General features: G+C 44.1%; 1 protein-coding gene across 1 annotated transcript; it reads right to left on the reverse strand.

The window, feature by feature from the left end:
• Positions 1-7,571: 7,571 nt before the first annotated feature.
• On the reverse strand, positions 7,572-25,325 carry odad3 (outer dynein arm docking complex subunit 3). Its single transcript, XM_055664033.1, has 13 exons — positions 25,042-25,325; positions 23,857-23,978; positions 22,885-22,959; positions 21,918-22,097; positions 21,462-21,563; positions 20,342-20,467; positions 17,827-17,949; positions 15,969-16,112; positions 14,848-15,008; positions 12,835-12,991; positions 10,356-10,511; positions 9,514-9,598; positions 7,572-8,226 (listed from the first exon to the last, which is right to left on the reverse strand). The coding sequence occupies exons 1-13, from the start codon at positions 25,118-25,120 to the stop codon at positions 8,021-8,023; spliced, it is 1,716 nt and encodes a 571-aa protein (XP_055520008.1). The 5' UTR covers positions 25,121-25,325; the 3' UTR covers positions 7,572-8,020.
• Between the last annotated feature and the right edge of the window lie 492 nt (positions 25,326-25,817).

The raw sequence follows: 25,817 nt of genomic DNA on the forward strand, positions 1-25,817 counted from the left end.
ATTCTACTGAACGATCCCTGCAAGTGGCGACTTCTGTGTCTATCTGCCGTGTAAACCAGCATCTGCTGTTGTTTCTTGCACACTTGCAGTTCCTTCCTACACAAATAGGCCAATAGACAAAAATCTGAGAATTGTTGACCCATAAACAGGCATGATTGGACCCATGCCTTTAGAAGTATTAAGTTAGTAACCCAATGAAAATGAAAGGGAAGACCAACATTTGGGAAGTCCCTATGTTCCAAAACGGATTCCTAAAACACAACTGTTTTTCATAAGTTTAAATGTATTTTTAGACAATGTTATTACTGTAAGTATATTTACAGTGGACATATAGAAAGTACATGTTATACACTAGACATGTGCAATAGGTAAATGGTATGGTCATTATGGTCAGATGCATGGTGACCATACCATATTCACATGGATGGGACGGGTTTGGAGGGTTATAGACAAAGCACAGGCAAGTGGGACTAGGGTAGCTGGGACATTGTTGGCCGGTGTGGGCAATCACTCTATGACTCTCTAAGCTGCAGGTTCTTCATATAGCAGATAGACAATGAGAAAATATCTTGTTTAGAAACTTTATGAAGTATACCATTTTAGATAGGAGATAGGTACAAAATGTTGGAGTAACTGAGTGGGACAGGCAACATCTCTGGAGAGAAGGAATGGGTGATAAGGATAAGTGGAAGAGATTGCAAATGTTTAGCATTTGTTTGAATGAATGAATTGCCTATAGCTTCCTTTACTCGGTCGATACTGGTAGCACAGGTGATGAGAGCAGGTATTGGGGGGGGGTTGTTGTGGGATGCCAGAACCAAGTGTTGAGCCTACCCGAGTTGGGGGCTTAACGTAATGAAATACTAGTGAAAGGAGGTGCCCACTTGATATCTCTGCTCCCCCACGCTGGTCGAATCTCCTGATGCTTGGAGCTTCCCGACATCCGTCTCTACCCGAGACTGCCAGCTCCTCGCAGGTCACGGTTGGAGTGCCGTTCGCTGGCTCCGCTGGTAAGTCCACGGCCCCGCGTTGGGGCTCAAAGTCAGTCTCGAGCAAGGCCGCCAACTCCATGATGTTAGGCTGCAGAGCGATCGGAGATACGACCTGGAAAACAATCGCATCTCCGGCAAGGTAAGAGATTGAGAAAAAGTTCACCCGTCACCCTCCCCCCAACCCCCCACATAAAACAAACCAGAGAACATTAACACAAACCTTTTAAAACACACTAAAAATAATAAAGAGGATGAAAAGACAGACAGACCATTGGTGAGGCTGCCAATATATAGGATATATACAATACTGTATTACACGAATTGCATTTATACAACATTTTTTGGGGTATCCTGAACTGCACAGGCTATCATTATGCATGTTATTCATGAATGTATGTGTTGTTAGCATTTAAAGCCCATCTCTATAGGACCTTAATTGTCGAACTGCCTTCTTCTGACCCTGGAATAATGCTAATTCTAGCACAGCGGTAGAGTTGCTGTCTTTACAGCTTTTTCACACAGAGGGTGGTGGGTGTATGGAGCAAGCTGCCGGAGGAGGTAGTTGAGGCTGGGACTATCGCAATGTTTAAGAAATAGTTCGACAGGTACATGGTTTGGAGGGATATGGACCAAGGGCAGGCAGATGGGACTAGTGTAGCTGGGACATGTTGGCCAGTGTCGGCAAGTTGGGCTGAAGGGCCTGTTTCCACACTGTATGACTATATGACTATAGATATTGCCTGGCTTTCTGAGTACCTCCAGAGTTTTCTGTTTTCCATCACCTGTGAGCTACAATGATGACTCCATGCAGATTGACCATGAAAGGTCAAAATGAGTTTGTGGCTGAATGGTCAGTGGCTCAAGGCAGATCATGGAAAATGGCCTTATAGGTTACGTGGTTTGGGATTTTGAAACTGCAAAATTAAACTTATTGGGAGAAGGCTTTTGTTCTGGGGGTGGTTACTGTAGACAGTGTCAATGGAAGGCGGAGAGGAAGTTGTCTGTGGTTAGAAATTCCAGCCTTTGGTTCTGTCTCTCAGCAGTGACATGTTAATAATGTGATTAAGAAGAAACTGCAGATGCTGGAAAAATCGAAACCCATTCCTTCGCTCCATAGAAACTGCCTCACCCGCTGAGTTTCTCCAGCAATTTTTATCGACCTTCTGTTAATGGTGTGGTCTCTCTTAATATGTGAATACTGTGTGTGGCAAGTCATTTGGTCCAGTGAAGCTCAACATATGTTTGAACCGAAGATAGACACAAAATGCTGGAGTAACTCAGCGGGACAGGCAGCATCTCTGGAGAGAAGGAATGGGTGACGTTTCGGGTCGAGGCCCTTCTTCAGATCCAACATCTTCAAAACCAGGAGCCATCTGCATTGGGAAATAGAATTTTTTTTTTTCTTTTCAGGAATGCAATGAGTAATACTTGCACCCAAACAGTAAGATCTGATCTGATGTTATAACGGGACGCAACACGCACGGACACTGCAAACACTGTACATTCTGGCTGCCCTAATTCAGAGTTCCTGAAATTTGTCTGTCGGAAGAAGGGCCCACACCCGAAACACTACAGGGGCAGCTTAGTAACGCAGTGGTAGAGTTGTTGCCTTACAGCGCCAGAGACCCAGGTTCGATCCTGACCATGGATGCTGTCTGTACGGGGTTTGTACGTTCTCCCCGTGACTGCGTGGGTTTTCTCCGGGATCTCCAGTTTATTCCCACACTGCAAAGCCGTGCAATTTTGTAATTCAATTGGCAAAATTGGTAAAATTGTTACTTGGCCCTAGTGTGTAAGAGGGACTGTGTTAGTGTAAGGGATCAGTGTGGACTGACTGGGTTGAAGGGCCTGTTTCCACACTGTATTTCTAAAGTCTAAAGTCACCTATCCATGTTCTCCACAGATGCTGCCTGATCCGCTGAGTTACTCCAGCACTTTGTCTTTTCCTGAAATTTGCTGTAACCTTTTGGTGAGGCTGTATATTTAGACATGGCAAAACCTCTCTGTAGTATCTAAATGCTCCAGCACTGGGCTGAAGCAGAAGATAAGCTACCTTTAGGTATCGGTACTGGAGCACTTGGAAGGCAGATTATTGAAGAAGGGTCTCGACCCAAAACGCCATCCATTCTTTCTCTCCAGAGATGTTGCCCGTCCCGCTGAGTTACTCCAGCATTTTGTGTCTTGATGAATCACATACTGTTGATTAGGTGCGGAATCTCTCCTGATGCAATGCTCCTTACATTTGCTCAGTCCTGATGAGTTAATACCCTGTGCAATCTCTACCTGCCCTTCCTTGCAGCTAGATGCCACACCTACATCCAGGTTCCTGAAGTGGCAAGGAAGGAACTGCAGATGCAGGTTTAAACCGAAGATAGACTCGGAAGTCAGGGGATATGGGGAGAAGGCAGGAACGGGGTACTGACTGGGGATGATCAGCCATGATCACATTGAATGACGGTGCTGGATCGAAGGACCAAATGGCCTCCTCCTGCACCTATTGACTATTGTCTATTGGAAGAAGGGTCTCGACCCGAAACGTCACCCATTCCTTCTCTCCAGAGATGCTGCCCGTCCCGCTGAGTTACTCCAGCTTTTTGTGTCAATCATGATTCATGAGGTGACAACTTGTGGGAAATGAACGTCGCTTAAAAGTCAAGAGTTCTATTCTCTTGATGCTGTTTCAGTAATGGTGCTGGTGATTTTCCAGTTCTGGTTTTCAGTCATATCATGTGTATTGTTGGAACACTGCGCGCTCAGTCATTTCACTTTCACTTCTTTCTTTTGTCATTTTCCAGCTTTGAGCAGCACTTTTGTAAATTAAATCCATCTATAGTCAAAGTCAAACACACCACCCTGTGGTGACTAATGCCCTCCCTGCCATGATGGCCTCCTGAATATATCTAGTCTTGTTTATGCTTCCACTCACTCAACTATCTATTTCTTTCTCCCTCCACCTCCACCTATCTGTTGCAGCAGCTCAAACCTCTTTTTTAAAATATATAGATACAGCACAGAGACAGGCCATTCGGCCCACCGAGTCTGTACCGACCAGCGATCCCCGAACACTAACACTGTCCAACACACACTAGGGACAATTTACATTTACACCAAGCCATTTACCTACAAATTAATCATTCCCTTCATCGTGTGTCTATACACTGTAAATAGCTCAATTATAATCATGTATTGTCTTTCCTCTGACTGGCCAGCATGCAACAAAGAGCTTTTCACTGTACCTCTGTACACGTGACAATAAACTAAACTAAACAAACGCTGCCATCCACATTGCTAACAATGCTATTCTGTAGATTGGATACATGGTTTTCTATTCTATCCTATGAGTGATTTATCAACATATTGAATAATTTCAGCTACTGAAATATCCTGCCATTTAGAGAACCTTCCCATAATCTGTCCTCTCTGTCTCTTGCTGTTCATTTAACTCCGTTAGTCGGTCATTAATTACCTTCAGTTACACACATTTTTACTTTGGTTAACATACATAATGGCAACATTTTCCAAACACTTTCAATGATAAATAGTTGGATAAATACATGTAAATAACATCCATCAATATTCCCCGATCCACTAATCCACTCACTTCTTCAAAAAATTCTGTCAGATCTGCCTCCATTGACCTATAAAAATCCAGGTATTCAGTTCCTCTATCCTTAATAACACTCTAGCATTTACCGACAGCAGAATTAGGCTGTAGTTCCCCCTCTTGCCTTTCATAAATATCAAAGTTTGTTGTAAGGCAGTGGCTCTCCTGTTGTGCCACCATGCCACCCAAGTTCTTAAACATGGAAACATGGAAAATAGGTCCAGGAGTAGGCCATTCGGCCCTTCGAGCCAGCACCGCCATTCAACTCGCTAGAATTTAGAAGATTGAGGGGGGATCTTATAGAAACTTACAAAATTCTTAAGGGGTTGGACAGGCTAGATGCAGGAAGATTGTTCCCGATGTTGGGGAAGTCCAGAACAAGGGGTCACACAGTTTAAGGATAAGTGGGAAATCTTTTAGGACCGAGATGAGAAAAACATTTTTCACACAGAGAGTGGTGAATCTGTGGAACTCTCTGCCACAGAAGGTAGTTGAGGCCAGTTCATTGGCTATATTTAAGAGGGAGTTAGATGTGACCCTTGTGGCTAAAGGGATCAGGGGGTATGGAGAGAAGGCAGGTACAGGATACTGAGTTGGATGATCAGCCATGATTGTATTGAATGGCGGTGCAGGCTCGAAGGGCCGAATGGCCTACGCCTGCACCTATTTTCTATGTTAATATGATCGTGACTGATCATCCAAAATCATTACCCCGTTCCTGCTTTCTCCCCATCTCCCTTAATTCCGTTAGTCCCAAAAGCGAAATCTAACTCTCAGCAATCTAATCTAATCTAACTATCTATCTTTCTTTTTTTACCTGCTATCTCTACTACCAGTTCTATCCACACATCCCTCTCCTACATTAGTGCTGCTTGTGACATAGAGAACTTTAAACTGTGTTACATTTGCTGCCAATTGCAACTCTCATCCTCATGATCGATCAATGATTCTCCATTCCATTTGTAGATCTCTGCATCTGTTTCAAAAGATAGATTACTACAAATATCCATTCCAAGCCCAGAGTGCCTCATGTAAGGACTCTATTGTGGCCGCCATCTTGTGTTCGTGCCACTTGGCTCTCGAACCTTCGATGGTCGGGCTCGAACTCCCACGTGGACCGGGCGTGATCTGGGCCGACCAACCACGCGGGCAGTGGGGGTGGGCTTCGAATCAAAGATCCTCTAGCGAGCAAGATGGTCCACTCGACAAAAAAGTCGTAGTACAGTCATGGGCAGATTCACGCGTAATTTTCGGCCCAACTTCCATCTCCGCACCAAAGATCCCGTAGCGGAGCAAAGATACTAGTGCGGAGACGGAAGCCGGTTACGGAAACATCCTCGTAAAAATAAAAGTTCTTTGGTAAAAATCTTCTCCTCATTTACAGAATTTAAATTTATTAACACAAACTGTTCCCCCGCAACGTTGATTACACTGCGTCGGGTCGGGTCCGGTTACGGAAATGGATGAAAGAAAGGCCCACGTTCCGCTCCGTTGCGTACTACACGTCAGCCCATTGCATTTAGCAGGAGTGGTCTATCTTGCTCCACTATAGGCTCTTTGCTTCGAATGATTGGTGTTGGAGTTGAACCCATGTTCGGGCGTGTTAGCGGTGGGGCTGTATTGGTTCATCATTAAACAGAGTGATTACACAACGCAGGGACTGCTAACTATTTCCATATCCCAGTTCCTCTGTCCGTTACGTTAGCTGTGATGACAAAACGTTTCTCACAAACATCTTCCTTTTTCCTTCACTGTGACTTGTCTCTCGGCATATTTGACAGCCCTTGGCTGCATATCTTTATCTTATTGGACCTCTGGTCTCACCCTGCCTCTTTGTAGCCAGAGTTGCTGCCTTACGGTGTCCGAGACCTGCGTTTGATCCTGACTCTGAGTGCTGTTTGTATGGAGTTTGCACGTTCTCCTGTGACCAGGTGGGTTTTCTCCGGGCGCTCCGGTTTCCTCTCACACTTCAAAGACGTACTGGTTTGGAGGTTGATTGGCTTCAGTAAAATTGTAAATTATCCCTGGTATGTAGAGTAATGTTAGTATAGGGCGTAACTCTGATCGCTGGTGGGCCGAAGGGCCTGTTTCCGTGCTGTATCTTTAAAGTCTAAAAGTAATAGTTTTCTGTTGACTCAGAGAAGATGTGCATTTTTAAATTCGTATATGGAAATGCACAGGCACAAAAAATCCTATGCAGAGAATACGTAGACGACCCTATGGAGAGGGCAGTCATACTGATATATATATATCCATACTCCCTGGTCCCTTTAGCCACAAGGGCCACATCGAACTCTCTCTTAAATATAGCCAATGAACTGTGGCCTCAACTACCTTCTGTGGCAGAGTATTCCACAGATTCACCACTCTGTGATGAGTGTAGATCTTGAGCTTGATATTCTCTGCATTATCATCATCATATATATATGATGATGATGATGATAATACAGACCAGCGATCCCCGCACACTAACACTATCCTACACACACTAGGGACAATTTACAATTATACCAAGCCAATTGCCATTGCCACTTTCATTTCACTGCACATCTCGTATGTGTATGTGACAAATAAACTTGACTTGACTTGACTTAACATATAAATCTGCTCGTCTTTGGAATGTGGGAGGAAACCGGAGCACCTGGTGAAAATCCACGTGGTCACAGAGAGAACATGCAAACTCCGTACAGACAGCACCTGTAGTCAGGATGGAACGTGGGTTTCTGATGCTGTAAGGCAGCAACTCTACCTTGCCGCCATTGAGTTTCTTGACTTTATTTCACTAATTCAGGTTTTCGCCGCCACCGTCCTACAGTTGCTGTCTTCAGCTGAGATCCTCAGCAAGTTAATTTTTTTTTTAACTGGAAAAATATTGTCAGATCCTCCACCCTTCAACCTTTTCACACAGTACTGACATATGGAACAAAGGATGAGTAGATGAGAAGATCTCAAAAACATCACTCACTAGGATGCAGCTGGCTTCAGAAATGTTTTTTTTTAATTTTTTTCCCATTAACAATGACAATAGTATGGGTTGAAGCACAAGCGTATTATTTCAACATGGAATGGTGGGCATGGACAAGGTGATCAGGGAGACGGGGAGACGGGGAGAGAGAAGGAGAGAGAAGGAGAGGGAGAGAGAGGTGGGGGAGAGTGAGAGATGGAGAGAGAGGGTGAATGGAGAGGGAGAGGGAGAGAGGGAGAGAAGGAGAAGGAGAGGGAGAGAGAGAGAGAGATGGCTCTATTTATTGCTCTACAGTGGGATTCTAACCTAGTGCTTGCTTCAAAATACTGCCCAGTGATTTCTAACCCAGCATCTATTCAGAAAACACATGCTGCAAATAGTTGTCAATCCTTCTGGCCACCCTTCCTGAATTGTTACAAACTACCTACAAGTTGGGAGCCAGAGTTACGACAGAGAGGACTAACGAGCAAGGATGGGAAGAGGCGCTGGGCTGCCCTCCTGCGCTGATCTGTGCTTTGCCTTCTTCCTTCTGGGGCGAGATTTCTTCTTGGTCTTCCAGTCAACTATCTGCTGTGACTGGACCTTCAACATTGCTCGTGTAATAATGTCACCAGTATTGTCTCCACTGTCATTGTCTTCATCAGCATCCTCATCCTCGTCAGCATCTGCAGCGGGGAAGTGTTTAGTTACTCGACACACAGAGGAAGAGAGAGTCCATTAGAGATTCACCAAGGTAGGGTGGGGAAAGGATGTGATCACGAGACCAGTGATGGAGAGAGATGGAGAGAGAGACAGAGGGAGGGAGAGAGGGAAGGAGGAAGAATGTGAGGGAGAGGGAGGGAGGGAGAGGGAGGGAGAGAGAGGGATGGAGAGAGAGAGAGAGAGAGAGAGAGAGAGAGAGAGAGAGAGAGAGAGAGGGAGAGGGAGAGGGAGAGGGAGAGAGAGAGGGAGAGAGAGGGAGAGAGAGGGAGAGAGAGAGAGAGAGAGAGAGAGAGAGAGAGGGAGAGGGAGAGAGAGAGAGAGAGAGAGAGAGGGAGAGAGAGAGAGAGAGAGAGAGGGAGAGGAGAGAGAGAGAGAGAGAGAGAGAGAGAGAGAGAGAGAGAGGAGAGAGAGAGAGAGAGAAAGGGGGGGGAGAGGGAGAGGGAGGGATGGAGGGAGAGGGAGAGAGAGAGAAGAAAAGCATTTTGTGTCTGCCTCCTCTAACTTACTCACCTTCTACCCATATCACCCTTAGTTTTCTGTGGTTCAAAAACCTATCTTAACTTTGAAATACACTCTGTGATTCAGACCCCACAGCTCACTGGGCAGAATATTCCATAGATTTGCAGTGTCGTGGACATTCAACCTTTCAGTCTAATGCTGAGAGCCCTTTAGTTTTATCCCATGCACCCCAGGGTCCTTCCACTGCTGGACATTGAGGTGGGGGGGGGGGGGCGGGGTGGGTTGGAGGAGCCCCTCAAATGTGGGAAGGGGATATCACCCCGGGGGCCACATGGATGGCAAGGCTGTCAGATAAAATTTGTAAACACTTTGTAATGACGCAATAAATGTATGAGAATGACTGCAGAATTTTTACACAGTGCCTGTCTTGTATATATTTTATACCCTGGATAAAGTTTGAATAAACTATTAAAGTTTAATAAACTTTGAATTAAAAAATTCAACAGCCTAGATATAAAGTGTAGGAATGAACTGTTGATGCTGGTCTAAACTGAAGATGGGAACAAAATGTTGGAGTAACTCAGCGGGACAGGCAGCATCTCTGGAGAGAAGGGATGGGTGACGTTTCGGGTTGAGACTATTCTTTGTCTATTTTGCTTTCTAAGTGTCTCCTACATTGCTTACTGATAGCTACAGCAATATGTGGTTGGTTGCAGCCATGCAGAGAAAACAAAACTTTAATTTTACAAAAGTAGTAAGAGAATGTGCGGTGATGAAGTGTGGATTCTCACCCTCGTACACGTCCAGCTTTTGGGCGGCTGGTAGCTTCACCCTCATATTGTACGGTGGCAATTTGCCTTCCACACTGGCATGGAACTGAAAGGCAAAAAATAATGTCAGCATTCGACCGATTGCCAGCTAAATGTATTCTAACAGGAAGTAAACATCACTGGGGATTCACTGAGTTATTTCCCATTCAACGCCACCTCCTGGCAACCTTACCCAGTAAAGAAGCACGCTATCTGGCAATGATGTTCAGAGTCCCGTCCCTTGCCCAGAGTAGGTGAATCGAGGACCAGAGGACAGAGGTTTAAGGTGAAGGGGAAAAGATTTAATAGGAATCTAATGGGTGACTTTTCCACACATCGAGTGGTGGGTGTATGGAACAAGCTGCCAGAGGAGGTAATTGAGGCTGGGACTATCCCAACGTTTAAGAAACAGTTGGACAGGTACATGGACAATGTAAGGAGGAACTGCAGATGCTGGTTTAAATCGAAGATAGACACAAAAAGCTGGAGTAACTCAGCGGGCCAGGCAGCATCTCTGGAGAGAAGGAATGGGTGACATTTCGGGTCGAAACCATTTTTCAGATTTTCCACAGCATTTTTGTCTACCTTCGATTTTCCAGCATCTGCAGTTCCTTCTTGAACAAGTTGACCGATAACTTTAGGCTGTGCACGCCATACACGAGAGGAAGACTCCCCAACCCATGAGTAGGACCTCAATCTTCCCCCACGCCCTGAGGAATTGTATGCATACTGTATCTCCTCCCTCCCCTCACCCACTTGCCCAGAACAAATGCAACTGGATGTCACTGAATGAATGGAACGATGGTGTTGTATCAGTATCACACCTCTTCCTCTGCCATCAGCTGCAGCATCTTGTGCAGGTCAAGGGTACGTAGCTGCTGATAGAGTTGCAGCAGCTTCTCGTCTGTCACTGACAGCAGGTCCAACACATACTCCTCCGAGCTGGAGATCAGGGCCACGGTGCCAATACTATCCTGCGACTGCACAAAGTGGACATTTTAGTTACGTGGCATTTTCTTGCAACTGTGCAGCATTTTAAGGACATTACTGAAGAGCACGACAAACACGTCACAGTCAGAGGATCTGGCAGAATTACAAAACAAATAAAAAAAATAATAATAAATTAAATTAAAAAAAGATTTAAAAAAAAATTTTAAATACATTTTTTTTAAAAAGAACTGCATTAATATGTAATTGATAAACAAATTGTGTTTTGGTTTTGATATGTATATGATTCTAATAAAAGAATAACAAAAATTAAAAAATTAAAAAAAAGAAAAAAGAAAAAAAGAATTACAGTAGCATGTTGCCAATCGAGGTATTGAATAATTTAGACTTTATATTTTCGGGATACAGGGCAGCTACAGGCCCTTCAGTCCACCAGTCTGCACCGACCAGCGATCCCTGTACACTAACACTATACAACCCAGACTAAGGACAATTTACATTTATACCAATCCTACAAACCTGTACTTCTCTGGAGAGTGGGAAAATATCGGAGCACCCGGAGAAAACCCACGCAGGTCACGGGGAGAACGTACAAACTCCGTCCAGACAGCACCTGCAGTCAGGATGGAACCCGGGTCTCTGGCGCTGTGAGGCAGCAACTCTACCGCTGCGCCACCGTGCCACCTTAATTGATCAGATTGCTGCTTATCTGAAACATATTGGAGCCAATCTGATTAGTGAGGCACAGTGGCGCGGCAGTATAGTTGCTGCCTCACAGCGCCAGAGACCCGGGTTCGATCCTGACTCCGGGTGCTGTCTGTACGGAGTTTGCACGTTCTCCCCGTGACTGTGTGAGTTTTCTCCGGGAGCTCCGGTTCCCTCCCACTCTCTAGAGAAGTACAGATTTGTAGATTAATTGGCTTCTGTAAAATTGTATATTGTCCCTAGTGTGTGTAGGATAGTGTTAGTGTATGGGATGATCGGTGGTCGGCACAGACTCGGTGGGCCGAAGGGCCTGTTTCCACACTGTATCTGTAAAGTCTAATCCCATAGTGGATGTCATCAGAATATTCACTATTTGGAATTCCTGACTGCAGTCTCTGAAGTCAAGTGGATTATCTTGGTTATTATTTGAGATAATTTGGAATTGGCTTATTCTCTGGGAATGTCTGGACCACTTTCAGAATAGAGCAGATTATCTATCTATAGCACAATAGAATTAATCACATTATTACTTATGTAAAAACTATAGAATCCATCAGATTCTTACTCTGGCTGAAATCAATCTGATGTCAATTCCAGAACACCATGTAATCCATGCATTAACCCTCCACTATAAGCAATGCACACTGTCTGTAATACTCTAATGTGAGGTCTGTGCCACTGAGGCAGCATATGATGAGCATTTGACGGAACTGGGCCTCTGCTCGCTGGAGTTTGGAAGGATGAGGAGAGACCTCGATTAAACTTACCAAATAGTGAATAACCTGGTACAGTGGATGTGGAGAGGATGTTTCCACTAGTGGGGGAGTTTAGGACCAGAGGTCACAGTCTCAGAATTAAAGGACGTTCCTTTAGGAAGGAGGTGAGGAGGTATAGAAACATAGAACCATTGAAAAATAGGTGCAGGAGTAGGCCATTCGGCCCTTCGAGCCTGCACCGCCATTCAATATGATCATGGCTGATCATCCAACTCAGTATCCCATCCCTGCCTTCTCTCCATACCCCCTGATCCCTTTAGCCACAAGGGCCACATCTAACTACCTCTTAAATATAGCCAATGAACTGTGGCCTCAACTACTTTCTGTGGCAGAGAATTCCACAGATTCACCACTCACTGTGTAAAAAATGTTTTTCTCATCGCAGTCCTGAAAGATTTCCCCTTTATCCTTAAACAGTGACCCCTTGTTCTGGAAACTGTGACCCTTGTTCTTGTTCTTTAGTCAGAGGGTGGTGAATCTGTAAAATTCATTGCCACAGAAGGCTGTGGAGGCCAAGTCAATGGATACTTTTAAGATTCAAGATTCAAGATTCAATTTAATTGTCATTTGGACCCCTTGAGGTCCAAACGAAATGCCGTTTCTGCAGCCATACATTACAAACAAATAGACCCAAGACACAACATAATTTACATAAACATCCATCACATCGCTGTGATGGAAGGCCAAAAAAACTTCCAGACTTAAGGCAGAGATAGATAGATTCTTGATTAGTGCGGGTGTCAAGGGTTATGGGGAGAAGGCAGGAGAATGGGGTTAGGAGGGAGAGATAGATCAGCCATGATTGAATGGCAGAGTAAACATGATGGGCCGAATGGCCTAACTGTTCCTAACACTTATGACCTTATACACTTACAACTTGCATGTGTTGCATCTTGTCAGAGATGTGCTCCATGCCAGCTTTAGTGGACAGAATGAGGCGGTTGACATATTCGAGATGCTCTATCGATTTATCCCGTCGATTTTTCTCGTCCTCCAGGTGAGCTTGCAGGTCTGTTAACAATTTCTGCTCACTGTGTCAAAAACCAGGAGGAACGTGGAAACATATTTATGTTAAGCCGCTATGTAGCAATAAAGTGGACAGTTCATGGGGCAAGCCTTGAGCCACTTCTTGTCCCGTTACTTCAATTACTTGCCTCCCTATACAAAGTTCACCTATAATAGGTGATTCCCGGGATGGCGGGACTGTCGTATGCTGAGAGAATGAAGCAGCTGGGCTTGTACACTCTGGAGTTTAGAAGGATGAGAGGGAATCTTATTGAAACATTTAAGATTGTTGAGGGTTTGGACACGCTAGAGGCTGGAAACATGTTCCCGATGTTGGGGGAGTCCAGAACCAGGGGCCACACACAGTTTAAAAAGAAGGGGTAAGCCATTTAGAACAGAGAGGAGGAAACACTTTTTCTCAGTTGTGAGTCTGTGGAATTCTCTGCCTCAGAGGGCGGTGGTGGCAGGTTCTCTGGATGCTTTCACGAGAGAACGGGATAGGGCTCTTAAAGAGTCAGGATATGGGGAAGAAGGCAGGAACGGGGTACTGATTGGAGATGATCAGCCATGATCACATTGAATGGCTCGAAGGGCCGAATGGCCTACTCCTGGACCTATTTTCCATGTTTCCATGTTTAAGAACTTGGGTGGCACAGTGGCACAACAGGAGAGCTACTGCCTTACAACGAACTTTGATATTTATGAAAGGCAAGAGGGGGAACTACAGCCTAATTCTGCTGTTGGTAAATGCTAGAGTGTTATTAAGGATAGAGGAACTGAGTACTTGGATTTTTATAGGTCAATGGAGGCAGATCTGACAGAATTTTTTGAAGAAGTGAGTGGATTAGTGGATCGGGGAATATTGATGGATGTTATTTACATGTATTTATCCAACTATTTATCATTGAAAGTGTTTGGAAAATGTTGCCATTATGTATGTTAATCAAAGTAAAAATGTGTGTAACTGAAGGTAATTAATGACCGACTAATGGAGTTAAATGAACAGCAAGAGACAGAGAGGACAGATTATGGGAAGGTTCTCTAAATGGCAGGATATTTCAGTAGCTGAAATTATTCAATATATTGATAAATCAAGTTCAAGTTCAAGTGAGTTTATTGTCATGTGTCCCTGTATAGGACAATGAAATTCTTGCTTTGCTTCAGCACACAGAACATAGTAGGCATTTACTACAAAACAGATCAGTGTGTCCATATACCGTAATATAAATATATGAATAAATAAACTGGTAAAGTGCAAATAACAGAAAATGGGTTATTAATAAGTTTTGTCCGAGCCAGGTTTAATAGCCTGATGGCTGTGGGGAAGGCACTCATAGGATAGAATAGAAAACCATGTATCCAATCAAACAGAATAGCATTGTTAGCAATGCGGATGGCAGCGTATGTTTAGATCAGTTGATTGTCACGTGTAGCAAGGTACAGTGAAAAGCTCTTTGTTGCATGCTAACCAGTCAGAGCAAAGACAATACATGATTATAATCGAGCTATTTTCAGTGTATAGACACACGGTGAAGGGAATGACGTTTAGTGCAAGGTAAAGTCCAGTACAACCTGATTAAAGCTAGTTTGAGGGGTCTCCAATGAGGTAGATAGTAGCTCAAGACAGCTCTCTAGTTATCGATAGGATGATTCAGTTGCTTGATATTCAGTTGGGAAGAAACTTCAGTTGGGAAGAAACTGTCCCTGAATCTGGAGGTGTGCGTTTTCACACATCTATTATATGAATCTGGGGCCAGTTCACAATCTTATTTTAATGGTGTAAATGGTTCAAAGCTCTCCTGCTGTTTCTATATTTGTATATACAATGTAGGGTGTTGGGAACAGAATAATGAGGCAGGAAATACAATAATATTCTTCATACCTGGAGAGTTTGGTTTCACCAGAATATTTCATGTGATCATACTGTGCTTGCAGCCTCTCCTTCTCCACCTTCAGTTGTACCAACTGGTCCTTATTTTCCAGCTCCAGTTGCTGTAAGTGTTTCAGAGTCTCTCCCTGTAGTATGTAGTGTTTCACAATGTCCTGAGGTCAAAAGCAAGAAGCCAGAAGACCTCAGTATTCTGCACATTTTACTTATCACACTGGCGTGGTGGTAGAGTTGCTGCCTCACAGCGCCAGAGACCCAGGTTCAATCCTGACTACAGGTGCTGTTTGTACGGAGTTTGTACATTCTCCCTGTGTGATTTCTCCGGATGCTCCGGTTTCCTCCCACATTCTAAACCCATGCAGGTTTGTAGGTTAATTGGCTTCTGCAAATAGTCCCTGGTGTGTAAGATAGAATTAGTGTATGGGTGATTGCTGGTCGGTGGGCCGAAGGGCCTGTTTCCATGCTGTACGTCTAAACCAAATTAAACTAAACTAAACTACTGAGTTCATCTTTTGAATTGAGATAAAGCATCAGAAATACATGATGTCATTATTTCTTAAACCCCTGTCCCACGGTACGAGTTCATTCCAAGACCTCTCCCGACTTTGCCCTGATTCGAACTCGGAGATTTACGGTGATGGCCACTCGTCGGTACTCGGGGCTCTCGTGGACATTTTTGCAACATGTTGAAAAATCTTCACGAGTCTTCCCGTGCTTACCTGCCGTTAGTGAGTCTTCCTGAGTACCTGCCGTTAGCGTTACGAGCCGCTAAGAGACGTCCCCGAGCTCCGACGTACCCGCTACGTCCATTCTCCGTGCTTACCACGAGTTTGATTTTTTTTTTAACTCGGGAGAGCTCTTGGAATGAACTCGCACTGTGGGACAGGGCTTTTAGTGTGATAGTTAAGAAACAAGCAGTAGTGACATAAATACACATTTATCGTGAAGTACCCGGATAAATAAGAAGAAAGTGGTTTTGTTGATGTAATTTCTTATTGCAGAATATCAAATATTATGAGCACGCTCACCATTGAATAGCTTTAAGCATTGACCAGCACACAATGACTGACTGGATTACAGACAGACCTCTCCCACAAATGGCCCAGGTACCTCACCTGGACATCAGTGACACCGGTAACTGCTTTAATGTATTGGAAGGATTCTTCTAGAGTGTTGTTGGACCTCTCCTCGGTTGCAGTTTCTGCGGTTTCTGGCCGATCAAAGTGGAGCTCATCGGAGTGGGCAGCTGCTCGCAAAGCCTGAGGGAAACCCACCCCAGAAAAAGACCATTGTCACTTCAGATATTAGAGGTTCCCCAACAGTACAAGTTACAGGAGGAAGGAACTGCAGATAGCAACATAGAAACATAGAAATTAGGTGCAGGAGTAGGCCATTCTTGTATTGTATTCTTTGTATTCAAATTTATTGTCATGGTCTCAATTTGAGACAACAAAATGAATTTCCTTTACAGGCAGTATCATAAAAAAAATCACAAAAAAAATAAATAAATAAAAAATAAATAAATAAACATATTAAAAATAAAACTGAAATTGAAATTGAATTAGGTTCCTTCGAGCCTGCACCATTCGCCATTCAATATGATCATGGCTGATCATCCAACTCAGTATCCCGTACCTGCCTTCTCTCCATACCCTCTGATCCCCTTAGCCACAAGGGCCACATCTAACTCCCTCTTAAATATAGCCAATGAACTGTGTGGCCTCGACTACCCTCTGCGGCAGAGAGTTCCAGAGACTCACCACTCTCTGTGTGCAGATGCTGGTTTAAACCGAAGATAGACACAAAGTGCTGGAATAACTCAGCGGGCCACCAGCATCTCTGGAGAGTAGGGATGGGTGATGTTTTGGATGGTCCGAAATGTCACCGATTCCTTTTCTCCAGAGATGTATCTTCAGTACAAATTACAGGCCATGTTAAACAGATGAGTTGTAGCAAGCATTTTATCGGGATGAATCACAACTTGGTTTGGGAACAGCTCCATCCAAGACTGCAAAAAACAGAAAATAGGTGCAGGAATAGGCCATTCGGCCCTTGAAGCCAGCACTACCATTCAATATGATCATGGCTGATCATCCAAAATCAGTACCCTGTTCCTGCAGAAAATATTTAATAGGAATCTGAGGGGTAACTTTTTCACACAAAGAGTGGTAGGTGTATGGAACATATGGTGCCAGAGGAGGTAGTTGAAGCTGGGACTCTTGTAACATGGATAGGCCAGGGTTAGAGAGATGTGGGTCAAACACAGGCAGGTGGGACTAGTGTAGATGGGGCATTTTGTCAGTGTGGGCAAGTTGGGCCGAAGGGCCTGTTTCCACACAGTATTACTCTATGACTCTATGAGAATGATTGTAAGTTGAAGTGTCGTGCCTGGGACTGTTGGAGTTGGTCACTGAAAGGTCGGATTAAAACACTGCCCTATCAGATGAAAAGAGAACGAGATTGATACCTGGAAGGAAATAATTTTCAGGGCTATGGGGGGAGAGAATGGCAGTGGGACTAGCTGGATTGCTTGCACAGAGAGTTGGTATGAACACGACAGAACAAAAGGCCTTCATAGAAACATAGAAAATAGGCGCAGGAGGAGGCCATTCGGCCCTTTGAGCCAGCACCGCCATTCATTGTGATCATGGCAGATTGTCCCCTATAAATAACCCGTGCCTGCCTTCTCCCCATATCCCTTGACTCCACTAGCCCCTAGAGCTCTATCTAACTCTCTCTTAAATCTCTTAATTCATGTTGCAACCATTCTGTGATTCTAAACGTGCAGTTGCATTGATAAAAAGTCTATTTTCAGAGTCAATAGTCAAGAGTGTTTTATTGTCTTGTGTCCCAGATAGAACAATTAAATTCTTACTTGCAGCAGCACAACAGAATATGTAAACATGCTGCACTGTAAACAAGATAATACTTGAGTGAGATTTTTTTTAAGAATACATTTGGTGTAATTCTCACCCGCCGCTCAGCACGTTCTGCTTGTGTTCTCTTCTCCTCGGCCAGCTTCTTGTACTCACTGAGGATCTTTTCCCGTTCCCGACGTTCCTTATGCATAACCTCTTCCTGCTGACGGAGCTCACCCTGGCCAACAACATTACTCAAACACTGGTAACCGTTTCAACACAAAAAGCAGTGGCGTTATTACCACAATCACTGGGCTGTTGTTGCGCGATACATTAACAAAACTACCAGAATATGGGGTTCTGCCATTGACAAGTGGAGCTTATTGTCAAAGGCACAAGCATGGTGAGGTGTAGGTGCAATGAACGCTTGCTTGCAGCAGTATCACAGGCATATAGACACAGATATCATAGAGAGCACACATTTTATATAAAAGATAGTGAAAAGAAAATGACTATGCAAAACAAGACACAGATGCAAACAAATGAAGAAATAGCTCAAAATGTGGTCTGTTGTGTTCCGTTGTAGAGACAGGAATAGGGTTGTGTAGATTGGTTGAAGAAGCTGATGGTTATAGGAACGTTGCTGTTCCTGAACCTGTTGGTGTTGGACTTCAAGCTTCTGTGTCTCTCAGCTGATGGTAGCAATGAGAGGAGCAAGAAGAGATAAATGCATTTCGTTGTCTCTGTACTGTACACTGACGATGACAATTAAAATTGAATCTGAATCTGAATCTGAGATGGTGGGGATTCTTTATGGTAGATGCTGCTTTCTTGAGGCAGCAACTCATGGAGATGCTTTTGATGGTGGGAAGTGCTGTGCCGTGACGGACCAGAATTAGCCCACCACACTCGGCAATCTCTTGTGTTCCTGTGTATTGGAATAACTACTGTACCAGGCCATGAAGCAACCAGCCAGGATGCTCCTAGACTGTGGAACAGCATCCCTCTTGCCAGTGGCGGACTGTGTCTAAAAATATTGGTTGCCAGGAGATAAAGGGGCCCCACCCACAACTACAATGCTATCATTTAACAGGGGCCCACTTGCAAGCTGACACCCTAGCCAGTCCGCCACTGCCTCTTCCCATCAGAACTGCCCCCTCCATCCACTCCTTTAAGTCTAGACTAAATACGTATCTGTATTCCCATGCCTTTCTTGGCGTCCTCTGAGCGAGGGCTATATGTATGTATATATGTATGTAGTTTGTTTGTTTATACTATTCTTATACAAATGTAAAGCACTTTGGCCAACGAGAGTTGTTTTTTAAATGTGCTATATAAATAAATGTAACTTGCTTGACTTGACTTTCTGCAATGCATTAATACAAGTTTGTTATAACATTTGGTAACATGCCCAACCTCCTTAAACTTCCAAGAAAGTGGTGGCACAGCATGCATTTTTCACGATTACAGGACAAATCATGCGAGGAGTTACCCAGCAGGTCAGACAGCATCTCTGGAGAACACGAATAGGTGATTCACACATTCCTAATCAATAAGCTTTAGAGGACTCGCCTAGTGGCAGCATGCTGTAAGGTTGCAAATGTGTTTGCTCCCTTAACTTGTAACTTCCATTTACCACTCTTTCAATGTTATTTGTGACTATTTGACTTCAAGACACAGTCTAACTTTTCATAAAGTGTTGACACTCTTACATGCCTTAATTGTGAAAAGGATGGAGACAAGATGGAAAGGAGGGTCCCCAAGGAAGGAACAGGGGAAAGCCACTGTTTATTTGTCTGAAGAAGGGTTTCGGCCCGAAACGTCACCCATTTCCTTCGCTCCATAGATGCTGCCACACCCGCTGAGTTTCTCCAGCATATTTGTCTAACTCTTCTTAGATGCCTTGATTTGTCCTCATCTGCTCCACCTATTTTTACACCAATCGCCTCTCCCAGTCTTTGGAGCACCTTATTTCTCCATGTTCTCATGTTGGTGTAAGTCTTTGCCCACGGGACTAATTAACCGTGATAGATCTGAGGGAGAATTGATGGGAATGAGAAGATTACAGGGAAAATCGGTGACAGCTCTTTCACCAGGCATAGACCATGGGTCATGAGGAAATATCGGATCAATAGACAATAGACAAAAGGTGTAGGAGCAGGCCATTTGGCCCTATGGGCCAGCACCGCCATTCAATGTGATCATGGCTGATCATCCCCAATCAGTACCCCATTCCTGCCTTCTCCCCATATCCCCTGACTCCGCTATCTTTAAGTGCCCTATCTAGCTCTCTCTTGAAAGCATCCAGAGAACCGGCCTCCACCGCCCTCTGAGGCAGAGAATTCCACAGACTCACCACCCTCTGTGAGAAAAAGTGTTTCCTCGTCTCCGTTCTAAATGGTTTACCCCTTATTCTTAAACTGTGCGTGGCCCCTGGTTCTGGACTCCCCCAACATTGGGAACATGTTTCCAGCCTTTGGTGTATCCAAACCCTTAGCAGTCTTATATGTTTCAATGAGATTCCCTCTCATCAGTGCCCTATGCTGCTCCAAGCAAGCACAGGACTCCCGGTTTTCAATGCTGATTTATTCTGTATTGTGTGTGTGTGTTGGGCATGTTGTGACCTGTACCTTGGCTTCGTCACGAGAGAGTTGAGCCCCTGTGTTCATGACCTGCAGCTCCTTCAGCTGTTGTCGTTGTTGCAGGATCTCAGTTTCCAACGTGTCCAGTTGCTTCTGAAAGGTCACGCTCTCCTCCTAGATCGTAAAGATGTTTCAAAACAATTAGGATATCCAGAGAGCAAGTCCTAAAGGATGGAATTACATAAGGGACACAATATCCCAGATCCGATTAAGTCACCAATATCTCGCTAAGCGTAACCAGAAGACAGAGGTTTAAGGTGAAGGAGAAATGATTTAATAGGAATCTGAGGGGTAATTTTTTCACATAGGGTGTATGGAACGAGCTGCCAGAGTAGGTAGTTGAGGCTGGGACTCTCCCTTTTTTTTTTTAATGAAACAAGTTAGACAGGTACATGGATAATGTAAGGAGGAACTGCAGATGCTGGTATAACCGAAGACTGGTGTAACTCAGCGGGTCAGGCAGCATCTCTGAAGAAAAGGAATTGGTGACGTTTCGGGTCGAGACCCTTCTTCACACCACTGTATTGTGTGCAGAGCGTCAAGACTTCTGAAGATGGGTCTCGACCTGAAACATCACCCATTCCTTCACTCCAGAGATGCTGCCTGTCCCGCTGGGTTACTCCAGCATTTTGTGTCTGTCATCGGTGTAAACCAGCATGTTCAGTTCTACACTCTCTCTATGCTAATGGTCGCTGAGACCTTTTGCTTCATCTACCCTTTCCTTCCAAATGTCTCCGCCTTTGAAGGTACAAGGATTGTCATGGTGAATATTGTCTAGAGACATGCTGATGACCAGTACAGTCTGTATGAACAGAACAGTGCGGTTCCCGGAGGTTGCTGGAGGTTGCAGGTAGTGCAGGTAGTGGAAGCAGGTAGAGAGACTGACAAAAACCTACGGGAACCGCACGGAAACCTTGGGTGGGGTGCAAAGTCTCCAGAGGTTTCCGTTCAGGTTTCCTAAGTGGGACAGGGGCATTAGTGTATGGGGTGATCGCTGGTTGGTGCGGAGTCAATGGGCCGCAGGGCCTGTTTCCATGCTGTATCTCTAAAGTCTAAAGCATCTCCCATCCTAGGAATTTTAGCAAGGCATGAGCAAAAGTAACCACACCTGCAGATGGGCCTTAAGTCGTTGATACACCTTCATCACATGTGTGGCCTCAACACATTTCAGCTGCGTTTTCTCCAGTCGATTCTCTAGCAGCCTCAAGGTCTGAAACACAAAAGCCAATGACATACTGAATGATGACAGAGAGCAAGAGGAATGGAATGGAATGCTATTTATTGTCATTCAAACCTAGGTTTCAACAAAATTACATTTACTAGAGTTTTTTACATTACAAATAAACCCCCCAAGACCCACACTTAACACAGTTTATATAGACATCCATCACAGTGAATCTCCAACAGCTGGTATAATTGTAAGTTGTCTTTAGTGTGTGTGGGGTAGTGTTAATGTGCGGGGATCGCTGGTCGGCACAGACTCGGTGGGACGAAGGGCCTGTTTCCGCGCTGTATCTCCGAACTAACTTGGTCTGATTTTTTCATGTGATTTTTCCTTTCTCACCTGTGCTTCCTCTGATGTGTTCTCCTCCACCTCCTGCAGGAAGGCAGCCTCCCCCTTGAGCTTAGTGTACTGTAGATCCAGATTCATCTGATGTTTCTTCTTCATTTCTGTCTCGTGTTTAAGAGCATTTAGGCGCTTAGACTTGTCACAAACCTTCTGATCCATAACTATTACGACATCCTGGCAAATGCATGAGTTATGATAAACACAGATTGTCAGAAATCAAAATGTTACATATATCAAGTCTAAGCAGAAAATTGTAATAAATGTTGGCACGAAACAAAAGCAATCCTGCCACTTTAGAGTCTGAACCACAGTACTATTTTAATAGTAAATCTGATAAAGAAGACATGAAATTGCTTGGTTTGTACCCTGAAAGTGGCATCACAGGTAGATAAGGTGGTAAGAAAAACATTTGGCATGCTGGCCTTCATCAGTCACAGAACTGAATATAGTTCCCTCTCCTGCAGAATACCAATATCTCACTTGTCCATCTGAGCTGGTTGGATTTCCCCCTCTCAACCCCATTCTTCTGCCTTTCTCCCATAACCTTTGACACACTTACTAATCAAGAATGGTCAATCTCTGCTTTTACAGCGCCTCAGGTTTAGATCTGAACAGTTTCCAGCTATGATGCAGGAAACAAGATTGTTATGATATAGGGACAGAGTGTGTAGAGTTCTTGATGTCAGAGCAGAGATTACCAGTCACTAAGTCGGGCTCACAGTTTAATTAATGTCAATTGTTACCAAACAGTTAGCCTTCCACTGCACTTGTGGAACACAGTAAACTTCAGAGTCAACGCTAAAGACTGGTCAAGATCCTTTTGGTCTCTGACCAACCTCAAATCAACATCCTCTATCCAGGACATTGGAATTAAAATCAGATCTCCACTTTTGCACCTTCAAAATGTTTGGAAACAAACTAACAGCTGTGCAATGGTCAAAGAAATCCAATAAAGGTTTACCTTCCCACTCTTGTTTCTCAGCGCCATTTTCTCATGATGATCTTGAAATGAAACCTGGTCAAGTTTCTCATCACTCTGAAACACAAGTTACAAATTCATTACATCCATTCCATCTGTCAATGTTTACACTGGCAGTGCCATTAACTTGAACAGATGCATATGGACACAGAGTTGGGTGACACAATGACATCTGCAAGACCATGTCTATTCCAATAGTGTCTTAAATTTGCCAAAGTAACATCTTGGCTCGTTCTGAGTATTTTTTGACAGTTTCCTTACCCTACCCATGATCTTCCAAGTGTTTTCTTTGCAAAATCAAAATGAAAATGAAATATTGTAGTCACAGATCAAGCTAAGTGGGAAAGAGCTCAGTCTCGTTAAAAATGCTTGTCCCATATTTTGTAACTTTGCTTACTTTGTAACTGTGTCAGCGCCCTTTGTGTAGCGACTATTTGCATACCTTGGGCATGCAAACAAAGAATTTCACTGTGACTTGTCACATGTGACAATAAAGTAATAATTCACTCATTCACTCATTAATTCATTCATTCACTCATTCAATCATTAATTAATTCATTAATTCAATCACTCATTCACTTATTCATTCATTCATTCATCATTCATCATTCATTCATTCATTCATGCATTCATCATTCATTCACTCATTCACTCATTAATTAATTCATTAATTCAATCACTCATTCACTTATTCATTCATTCATTCATTCATTCATTCATTCATTCATTCATCATTCATTCATTCATTCATGCATTCATCATTCATTCATCATTCACTCATGCATTCATACATTCACTCACTCATTCATTCATTCATTCATCATTCAATCATACATTCATTCATTCATGCATTCATCATTCATTCATTCATTCATTCATTCACTCATTCATATCAAGACTTCCATGTTTGAGAGACTTTCTAAGGTGTGTAGTCAACAGGTACTCCAACCTTACCAACAATGTTCCTGCCAATACTTTATGCAGTTCTTTGTTCTCTTGTCTCAGCTGTTGAATGTTCTCCTTGTTTTTCTTGATTTTATCCTGTGATGTTTCATAATAAGCCTTGTGGTCGCCCTCTGAAAGATAGCAAAGAGTAAGGTTATTAAGGTAAGTAAGGAAGAGTTTCGGCCTGAAAACGTTGCCTATTTCCTTCGCTCCATAGATGCTGCCGCACCCGCTGAGTTTCTCCAGCACTTTTGTCTACCTTCCATTTTCCAGCATCTGCAGTTCTTTCTTGAACAAAGGTTAGGATATATCTCACATAGTCACCATATCTCCGCTTGGATGTCTGTGCAGCTGGCATCACAACTAGCTAGCAAAGTGGAGGATGCCCACAGCCTCACTTGTGTTGCAGAAACATTCACAACTTGCAGCAAAATGTTAGCCTTCCTTTAGAAAGGAGATGAGGAGGAATTTCTTTAGTCAAAGGGTGGTGAAACTGTGGAACTCATTGCCACAGATGGCTGTGGAGGCCAAGTCAATGGATATTTTTAAGATTTAATATTGACAGATTTTTGATTAGTGCGGGTGTCAAGGTAGGAGAATGGGGTTGAGAGGGAAAGATAGATCAGCCATAATTGAACATGTTCCTGATGTTGGGGGAGTCCAGAACCTGTTTAAGAATAAGGGGTAAGCCATTTAGAAGGGAAATGAGTAACACACAGAGAGTTGTGAGTGTGGGATTCTCTGTCTCAGAGGGCAGTGGAGGCCGGTTCTCTGGATACTTTCAAGAGAGAGCTAGATAGGGCTCTTATAGATAGCGGAGTCAGGGGATATGGGGAGAAGGCAGGAACTGGGTACTGATTGGAGATGATCAGCCATGATCACATTGAATGGCGGTGCTGGCTCGAAGGGCCGAATGGCCTACTCCTGCACCTATTGTCTATTGTTTATTGTCTATAGCAGAGTAGACTTGAAGGGCCGAATGGCCTAATTCTTCTCCTATCACATGAATTTATGAGACAGAGGAGAAAGGGGGCGGGGGTAAAAGGATTAGGGACTCAGGGATGGGAGGTGAGTATATGGAGGCGGGGATTCTGCTCCTAGACACAAGGTGTACATTAAACAGGTACCCGTTAATGCAATCAAACGCGATTTATAAACTAGTATTCCTATTATAGCAAGCACACACACACACACCCAAGAGCTGGATTTTTTTCTGCAAATCCCAGATCTTCTCCTGTACAGAGACCCGCATCCGTGAGCTGTGTCCCGGCATGGTCGATCCTTAACTTTCTGGGTCCAATTTGCCTGCCCGGTCGAACCTCCCAGAGCTGCTGTGTCTGCTGAGTTTTCAGCCTCTCTGTTCGTCCGTGAATGAGGATTCTTCACGCTCCCAGTCCCGGGGTCCCACCTCCAGTCTCGAAGCTTATCACCTCTCCTCTCAGTCTGATCTCTGTATCCCTTGCCAGGCAAGCAGACAACAAACGGTTGCTGTGAAACCGCAGTTTCCTGTTCCCGTTCACTGAGCGGACCGATTCCAGAGTTTAGTTTTCCGGGAACTCTGAGGGTGTTTTATACACATATATATAACACGAAGATAGACACAAAATGTTGGAGTAACTCAGCGGGACAGGCAGCAACTCTGGAGAGAAGGAATGGGTGAATTTTCGGGTCGAGACCCTTCTTCGTCACCTATTCCTTCTCTCCAGAGATACTGTCTGACCCACTGAGTTACTCCAGCTTTTTGTGCTCATCTTCGGCTTAGAAACATAGAAACATAGAAAATAGGTGCAGGAGTAGGCCATTCGGCCCTTCGAGCCTGCACCGCCATTCAATATGATCATGGCTGATCATCCAACTCAGTATCCTGTACCAGCCTTCTCTCCATACCCCCTGATCCCCTTAGCCACAAGGGCCACATCTAACTCCCTCTTAAATATAGCCAATGAACTGGCCTCAACTACCCTCTGTGG

Source organism: Leucoraja erinacea, chromosome 39 (assembly GCF_028641065.1).
Source record: "Leucoraja erinacea ecotype New England chromosome 39, Leri_hhj_1, whole genome shotgun sequence".
NCBI lineage: Eukaryota > Metazoa > Chordata > Chondrichthyes > Rajiformes > Rajidae > Leucoraja > Leucoraja erinaceus.

What these genes read in the sequence shown, in the direction of transcription:
- odad3 (XM_055664033.1), bottom strand. Translation starts at nt 25,120, where the DNA reads ATGCCGGGACACAGCTCACGGATGCGGGTCTCTGTACAGGAGAAGATC. An exon ending in TGAGAAACAAGAGTGGGAAG is followed by an intron (nt 22,098 to 22,884) that starts GTAAACCTTTAT and finishes TGCATTTGCCAG; the next exon opens with GATGTCGTAATAGTTATGGA. An exon ending in AGATGCAACACATGCAAGTT is followed by an intron (nt 10,512 to 12,834) that starts GTAAGTGTATAA and finishes CACTTTGTGCAG; the next exon opens with TCGCAGGATAGTATTGGCAC.